Source organism: Cynocephalus volans, chromosome 11 (assembly GCF_027409185.1).
Source record: "Cynocephalus volans isolate mCynVol1 chromosome 11, mCynVol1.pri, whole genome shotgun sequence".
NCBI lineage: Eukaryota > Metazoa > Chordata > Mammalia > Dermoptera > Cynocephalidae > Cynocephalus > Cynocephalus volans.
In genome coordinates this window covers 115,483,427-115,492,197 of record NC_084470.1, presented here as the reverse complement: position 1 = coordinate 115,492,197, position 8,771 = coordinate 115,483,427, and the positions used below count along the sequence as shown (strand labels likewise).

At 52.2% G+C, this 8,771-nt stretch overlaps 1 protein-coding gene across 1 annotated transcript; it reads left to right on the top strand.

The window, feature by feature from the left end:
- The first annotated feature begins 4,507 nt into the window (after window positions 1–4,507).
- RD3 (RD3 regulator of GUCY2D) lies at window positions 4,508–6,881 on the top strand. The gene is made up of 2 exons (XM_063113486.1): window positions 4,508–4,803; window positions 6,590–6,881. Exons 1-2 carry the CDS (start codon window positions 4,508–4,510, stop codon window positions 6,879–6,881), a joined length of 588 nt encoding a protein of 195 aa, XP_062969556.1.
- The last annotated feature ends 1,890 nt before the right edge of the window (window positions 6,882–8,771 follow it).

Below are 8,771 nucleotides of genomic sequence, written 5' to 3'. Positions count from 1 at the left end.
CATGTGTCAGCCCTGTCTATCACTCTGGGATTAATTCAAGTAAGTTAGAAAATAAGAATCACTCCGTCTGTCTAGGGATATTCACCGAGCACTTGCTGTGGGCACCGTCCGCTGGGTGCTGGGTAGGTTGAGGCACAGACCTGATTTCTCACTAGGTCTGGAGAGGGACACAGGCTGTGACTGAGCCATGAGGGGCCAGCAAGCACAGCCTGGCACAGAGAGATGAGTCACCAGCACTGGCCAGGGAAAGTCAGGGAACTCTCCTGAAGGAAGCGACATGTAAGCTAAGAGCTGAGGTGGGATTTATTCAAGAATCGGGAGATTGAAAGTGTTCTGGCTGTGTGCAGAGACCTGAAGGCAAGAGAGAGCTGGGCACAGCAGGGCAATGTAGTGTGTAGGGGCAGGGGGCCGGGGGTTTGGGGGGAGGATTGGGGGAAGGGAAGTTTAGTGAGAGATGAAGCTGAGGAAGTAACCAGGAGCCACATGATGAAGGGCCTTAAAGCCACATTAAGGGGTGTGAGTTTAGTCTCGAGGACAACCAGGAACCATTGAAAGGCTGTAAGCATCCCACGGCTTAAATACAGGGTGATTGAAGACCTTCACAGCCCTGGACACTTTCACTGTTGGAGGCTCCACCCCACATCACATCAAACATCATAAAATGAATCTATGTAATAATTTTTTTTTTTTTGATAAAAAACTTGAAAGGACTTTTACAACTGATTTGTCAGTTTTTCAGATTTCTTTTTATATTTTGAAGCCAATACGCTTTTGGGGGGGGGCAGGGGACTGACAGTGCCCTGAACAACAGCTCACAGACTCCCATGCCTGTGCTATGGGGTCTCCTGAAAACAATTTGGTGACATCAGATTCAGGTTGTAGAAAGATCACACTTTGGAAAACAGCGCAGAGCATCAACCCTGGGTTTCCAGTTGGGAAATGGCTGCTGTAATATATCTGGCAGATGGTCAAGGCTTGAGCCAAGGCTGTGGCCACGGAGGGAGAGAGAGTTAACAGATTGGGGAGAATCTTAATACTTGAATTTGAGAGAATCAGCCAGAATTGGAGACAGGCAGGACTTGACAGATGACGCAAAGGGAACAGACCAGGATGTTGTGGGCCTTGGTTATGGCCACAGAGAAGCTGGGATCCCAGGAGAAGCAGTTGAGTTTAAGGTGCTTGTGGGACCTACAAGGGCAGATGTCCAGGAGGCACCTGGAGACCCTGATCTGGAGCTCGAGAGACAACTGGGTTATGGGTTTAGATCTGAGAACTACCCACATGGAGGCAGTAGTTGGAAACACGTGAAAGGATGCGGCTCGTTCACACGAGGAGACGGCCTCCGCCAGAGCCCCAGCAGCGGAAGCAACGCAGGGCAGGGCGGCGGAGTGGCGCCCCGACCGGGCTGGGGCAGTCTCCGAACAGCAGGGGGCGCGGCAGGCGGCCGGGCTCGCGGGACCGGAGCGGTCGGGAGAGTTAGAGCCGCAGACTGCAGGGAGGCGCTCACCAGCAGGGGGCGCGGCGCGGGTGGCTGCCTTAGGCGGTCACCCGAGAGCGCCGCAAGCCTCAGCCTCGTGCCTCATCAGCCTCTTCCTCATCGGTCACCTTCCAGGTTGGTGAAGCTCAAGGCTTGGTTGGGCGCCTGGCATTCAGGGGCCTGTGACAGGGTAGCCTGGTGGTATTGGGGGACACGATGGGGTGGAGGGGTTGAAGGACATCAACCAAAGAAGTCCCTGGGGAAAGAGGTGGCCTCGCAGGAGGAGGCTCAGCAGGGGAAGGGGTGGGAGTCATTCTGGCAGAGGCATCTCATGTCCTGTGGCCCCACCACTCTCTGCCCATATCTGGTCCTCAGGTAACATTTTCAGCGAAGTTGACAATTACGACTCCCCTAAAGACCACCCTAAGGATAGACGAACACTAACCCTGCTACAGGTGCATACACAGCCCTTCCCCTGGTGACCCACAGCTAAGCCACAGGGGCCACTCAGGTGGCCGTCAGGTCTTAGGTCTTCACAGGCTCTTGGAGGGATCTCGCCTTGACAGGGAGAGTACAGAGCCACAGGGGCCAGAGGAAAGGTCCGTCCTTCCCATGGTACCTGACAAATGCCCTCTTGTTCCGGGTCGGTCTGGTCTGTGGGGCTTGCTCCTTGATACAGACATAATGACTTAGCCATCATTTGTTTGTTGCTTTGCTCGTGCATTCATTCATTCACTTGCTTGGTATTTATTAAGCACCTGTGTACTATGTACCAGCACCAGGAGAATAAGGCACGACGCCTGCCCCCTCATCGCATACAGTGTCAGGGAAGGTAGAGAGTCACGCTCTGTAAAGTATTCCTGGTGCTATGAAAAAGAGTCTGTGCAGGGTGCAGTCGGGGTATGAGGCAGAGAGTGGCCACATCTACCTGGGAGATGGGAGGGTCAGAAAAGGTTTCCGAGGAGAGCCAAGCCTAGAACTGGTCTCCAGGCAGACATGCGCGGGCTTCACAGGCAGCAGGAGAATCACAGACAAAGGCATGGAGCTGTGAATTAGCCCAGCACGTTCAATAGCCCTTGCAGGAAGGGTGACCTACACATATTTGGAGTCTCTTCAGTGGCGGTGAATTAATATCTGAAATGATGCCGTTCATTCCTTTGGTGACCCGTGCACTTTTAAAAACACAAACTCTTCAGGAAGGGTGACACATTCAGTTACAACATCTTCCTGTGCCTGAATTGAAATCCCTCAGCCTCAGGCAGAGGCTGCTGGTGCTGACAGCTTTCAGGACAAAACACGACCCGCCTCCATCCTGCGTGCTCCAACACATACATTATGGCCCAACCCCATTATCTGGTCACATGAAACAGTTAAGGGCTGAAAAGAAAAGGTCCTAGCTGCCCCTGCCCCAACAGCAGGGTCTGATGATCTGTCCTGCCCCCCAGCCTTCCACGGGAGGGGTCGGCGGCACAATCCGAGGCCCCCACTGGTGATAGTTAGGTGAGTGGAGAATGAAAGTTTTCAGATTTTCTAACTTTCATGTTGCTAAGGGAGTTGATCATTCAAATCTACATAGGAAGTAGAAGGTTTCATTGTGACATCCCATAAAGCTACTGCTAGCCCATAATAACTTTGCCATTTACATCTGATTCTCCACCATTAACAATTCATTTCTGAGGGTTAATTAAGCACTGGGGGTGCAGGGTGGTGGGAGAACTACCTGAAAATATGTATGTCCTCAGGAGGCGACACATCCCTCTTGGCCATGTTGTTGAGACTGAGTTCATTGAATCTCTTCTCTCAGCGTCTGGAAGGCTGTGCAGGAAGAGGATCTTCAGGGGGTGGAAGGGGGAGGGGGAGAAAAGGGCAGGTGGGCACCTTGAAGACCCACTTCAGGCTTAGCTTGGGCATGGCACTCCCCTTCACTGTCGCCAGAGGCACAAACCAACATCTGTCAGGCAAGGGCCATGCTGCAGATGGAGCTCATTCACCCACCCATTCATTATCCATTCATCCATTCACCTGGTCAGTCTGTCATCCACCAGACCTGTGCTGGGCAGGACCCTGTGGGAGCACAGTGATGATTAGGGTTCCTGCCCTCCAACCTGCTGCTCCACTCAGCCAGCTCCTTGTACACATCTCACCTTGTACCATGGCTGGGTCCTCTGCCTGAGACGCCAGCTCCACCAGCCTGGGCGTCTGAAGCCTGCTCTCATCCACAAAGCCTCCCTGGCCCCTTTCAGCTCCTAGAGGCACACCTCCCCTCCCCACCAGCGCTCACTCTGGGCTTCACCAATCCCAGTTACCTCTTTCCACTGACGTCGTGGCTTTTACTCTTCAAGTCTTGCATCTCCTGGAAAACAGGGTCCCTGACATGCTTTCATGTTTGCGTCCCCCCACAGAAGTGTACGTGGTGCTTAATTAATGCTTGCTGAGGGATGAATGGTGAGTGAATGAATGAACGAATGGTGGGTACACTGGGTTTATCAGGATGATGTTAACCCCATACGGTTCTAAGTGTCCTTAAGCAATAGGCTGGAGGCCTTTAGAAACAGGGTGTTTTCCTGTTAGGTTGACAGGATGTAAGCATCTGTTCTGTGTGCGCGTGTGTGTGGTTTCCCCTTAAACCATAGGGATAAGATTGTGCTCAGCCATACACAGTATGTTTCCTGCTTTGTTTGCAGGTAGTGGGGATTTAGGAGACAATTTCTCTGGGCTCAATCATTTGGATACTTTAAGGATTATTATAACCAAGAGCGTATATAACTATCTAACTTTTATGTGGTGCTTATTGTGTACCAAGTTTATTCACATTGTTTCTTACGAGAGCCCTCTCTTGTCTTACAGATTTAGAAATGATTTTCAGAGAGGTTAAGCAACCTACCTGAGGCTACCCTTTGAGAGCAAAGCAGATCTCCTCACCTGGGTCCCTCCTTCCTGTCCCTTGGTCTTCCTGATCTCCACCCCCAACTGACACAGGGGCCCAGGGAAGACCCCCTCCTTCTCTGTCTCAGCAGGGCCTGAGGGGCCATGTCCCTCAGCTCTTGGCTCCGGTGGAACGAGGCTCCGCCCCGGCTGTCATCCCGGAGCCCAGCTGAGATGGTGTTGGAGACGCTCATGATGGAGCTGGCGGGGCAGATGCGCGAGGCGGAGAGGCAGCAGTGGGAGCGCAGCCACGCGGTCAGGAAGATCTGCACCGGCGTGGACTACAGCTGGCTGGCCAGCACGCCCCGGCCCACCTACGACCTCAGCCCCGGCGAGCGGCTGCAGCTGGAGGATGTCTGCGCCAAGATCCACCCCTCCTACTGTGGACCCGCCATCCTCAGGTAGCCCTGGGCAGGGGCCAGCTGTTGGGTTGCAGGCTCCAGGGAGGGTGGCTGCCATGGCAGGGGCCTGGAGGACCCAGTTATCTGTTAGAAGGAGCAAGGCAGGGAGAGGAACCTGGAGGAGGCCATGGAGCACCAGGCCAGGGCTGGGGTTCAGCGGGAAGGAGGACATGGAGGTACGTGAGTTTGGTGGGCCCTAGGCCTTCAAGCTTTCTGTTCTCCCTTCCCGATTGTTGTTATCCTGAATTTTAGCATAGCTGGCTCCTTCTCCTCCATCAGTTTATCTTCAGTGCGACCTTGTTTGTTGTATTTTCCCAGACAATCTCTACAAAACTGGTTTCTTAATTATCCTATTTCATACTGGCTTTCACACTAGTCTGCCTAAGGGCTGTGTGTGTGTATAAAGGGTTCAGAGCCCTGGGGAACTGAACATTTACAGCCTGGGTACAACAGTGTTTCTGAATATAAATGTAACCTGAATGAAGCTGTGACCTGCGTGGCCCCGCCTCTATTGGATTGGCATTGCAATCAATGAAGCCTCTGGTCCAACAACCAAGAATAATTGCAAAATTGCTCAAGTTCTTTATCTGCATTTCTCAAATACTAGTAAAGGAATACAAATCCACAATAAAACATTTAAAAATTCCCCTTAGTCTCCCCAAATCTTCCCTCACCCATCCCTTTAACCAACGTATGCATCTATCGTACACCTTTTTCTTCTAAATTCCCCTTAAAAACTCCTTCTACTTCTCCAGCCCTATCCACTCTCCTTTGGTTTTTATAGTGGCTTTTTGTTTTTCGGGTTTTTTCTCCCCACCCTCTTCTCTTTCTTCCTGCAAGCTGAGAATCTTTCCCTCCCCCATTTTTCTGATTCTGTGCTATGGAAGCCCCCCAAAATGTATCTGGCTCAGAAGCACCTGGGGACGGGGTGAGGGTGAGTCATGGGGTGGTGGTGCTGATGAGGGAATCTGGGTTGGCAAAGCACACGTCGTAAGTGAGGGGGAAAGGCTGAGAACACACACAGGGATGACTGTCCTGTCACTCACTGACAGTTCATATCACTGCTGAGAAGCTTGAGAAGTCTTGCCTCTCTATATGGTGGAGGAAACCAGGTATTAAACAGACTTGCTGGTGTTAATTCCTGAGCTCTAAGCAAAGACATTCTAGGCAGAGGAAAATGACTGGGGAAATACACAGAGACCCAGGAGAACTTGAGAAATGTAGGGGCCACATGTGTTCTCGGCTGGAGTACAGGGTCCTCTGGAGAAGTAGCAGGGGACCTGATGTTCATGGCCAAACAGCTCACCCTCACCCAGAAGGTGACAGGGAGCTGAGGAAGGAATGTCTCAGGACAGGGCCCTGATATAATCAGATATGTGATCAGAGAGACCACGCCTGCAAAGGGTGGGAGAGGGTTAGCTAGAAAGCCTCCCATCAGTAAGGCTGCCATAGCAGGGGGCTCACCTGAATACTCTGGCATCCATGACCTAAGTGAGTGTCATGATCTTTATATATGTGAGTGCCCTAAACCGCATAAAAAGGTAGCTATCACCTCAATTACCAAGAGGAAGCTGCGGCTCATGGCGGCAGGTCTGGGATTTGAACTCAGGATGGGCTAGAGCAATAGCCACGTGGGTGTGGGGTTTCCTGATTGACCTCAGGAGCAGGGCAGAGGTGGGGATTGACCAAGAGATGCCCCAGGAAGCCCCTCAGGGCTAGGCGCCGGCCACGTGCCAGGCCACTGTTAGCTGGTGAATGGCCCCAGCACACCCTCCCTTCCCGCCAGGTTCCGGCAGCTGCTGGCGGAGCACGAGCCCCAGGTGCAGGAGGTGTCCCGGCTCTTCCTCTCGGTGCTGCGGGAAGTCCTGCAGAGGATGAAGCAGGAGGAAGAGGCCCACAAGCTGACACGGCAGTGGAGCCTGCGGCCCCGCAGCAGCCTGGCCCCCTTCAAGACCCGCGCGCGCATCTCGCCGTTTGCCAGTGACATCCGGACCATCTCGGAGGACGTGGAGCGGGTCACGCCGCCGCTGCCACGGGTCTGGAGCATGCCCGAGTTCCAGGTGCCCAAAGCTGACTGACCCCTGCCACTCCTCTGCCCAGGAGCTGAGCCACCTGCCAGAGAGCCCGATAGACACGTGACCTCGTGCGGGTCCAGGAACCTCCCCACCCACCCCAGATGAGGAGACCAAAGAGGCGGCCCAAGACACTGCTGTAGGATGGAGCAACCTCTCCCTGCCCACCCTCTTCCTCTGGCTGATCCTGGACTTGGAGCTGCAGCAGGAGCCCTCTCTCCCCTGCACCAGTATCCCTCCAGGAGCGCCCCTTCCCTGTCTCACAGAGATTCAAGGTCTTAGCAGATGGACCATGGCCCCATCCCCATCCCTTCTTCCGTCCGGAAGAGGGAGAGTTGCCTGCCTTTTTGCTCAGACCTAGGTTCACATCCCAACTTCAGGATGTCCCATAAACCCCCTCTCCCCAGGTGAGGGACCTGTTGGATAGTGTCCATTCTTTGCTGGGACTGGCTGATCTCACCACTGCAGGTGGGTTACAGCCTTATGGGTGGCAGAGCCAGAAGGAACCACAGAGACTATGAGATCAACTCTCTACAGCTAGTGAATGAGGAAACAGGCTCAGAGAGGCACAGGTTCTTCTGCCTTAAAATGCAGCCATGTACCTGTGTGCAGTGACATTGTTTCTGTACTAATAGTCTCTGGCCCAGAGTCCTTGAGTCCTGTGCTATGATGGGACAGGTCCAAAGGCTATATCTCTGCCTGCCTGCAGTCTGATCCATCTCTCACCTTGGCGCTGGCATGGGGGTCTTAGTTGCTCTCCAAGAAAGGTAGCTGGGGGTGCCATCACGTGGTTGTGGCCATTCCCCAGCAACTCCTGCCAGAGGCTAAGCTTCAAGGCCTTTAGACTTGCTGCCCTAGACAGCCAAGTCTCTCAATTCTCAGGTTTCTTCTGTTTCTGGTCACACCTGCTCTCTTGCTTTCCCTGGAAAGTGATTCCCGAACCTCTAACTTACCTCAAGGCACCTGAGTGAAACGTTCCACAAGAGCTTCCTACAGGCTTCACTGGCCTTCTGTTTTCTGACATGGGTAGATCTTGACGATGGGCCTGTGGATCATCCATGGCAAATCTGGAAGGCCAGGTGGCCTCCCCGCACACTCTGGGGCTGAAGTGGGGTTTAAGGGGATGCTTGGTGGATCTGTCTACCCCCAGCTACCAGTGTGTCCCCAGAAAATGCAAATGGATCTTAACAGTACTGTAAATAAAATGCCAGGAGGATGTAAATCAACATGGGGAGAATTGTATTTTCCCTGACCAATCTCAATGAGGAAAAAAAACTATTTTTTAATGATCTGTTTTGAATTATTCTCACTTGACTGTGAACAGAGAATCGTACGATGGTGGAAACGCTCTCATCCAATGCTATAGAGATGAAGGAGTTGGTTGGCTTATTAACATAATTGGTGGAAACTGAAAATCACAAATAAAAATATACACCTTAAACATCTTACGTATTTTAGAGCTATAAAAAGGCTCATTCAGTTGGCAAACTTTTGATGTAGGTCCAGGCTCTGTTCACTTTTTTGTGACATATACGTGTTGTCTAACAAGAATTCTACACTTGTTTTATTGGTTTGCATGTGATTTAACCAGAACTGTAAGAACAACTGGCATAAACAAGTTTTGGAACAAGCAGAAGCGACCCTTGTAAGCAGACAACGAGATTGGTAGGGAAAGTGTTGGGGAAACACTAAAAAAAAGCCTACAAGTGGTGGGCCTTCTGGGAGCCCCGGATGTGCGTCAGCCACGGGTCACCTGGAACAGGTGCACAGGAGGCTGGTGAGGAGAACGCCTACGTTTTCCCTCCCTCCTACCACCTTACACGTAGCTATTCTCCCCAAACAAAAGGAAGATCTGAGGCTTTCAATGTGTTGTTCTTTTTTAAGTTTAAATAAACA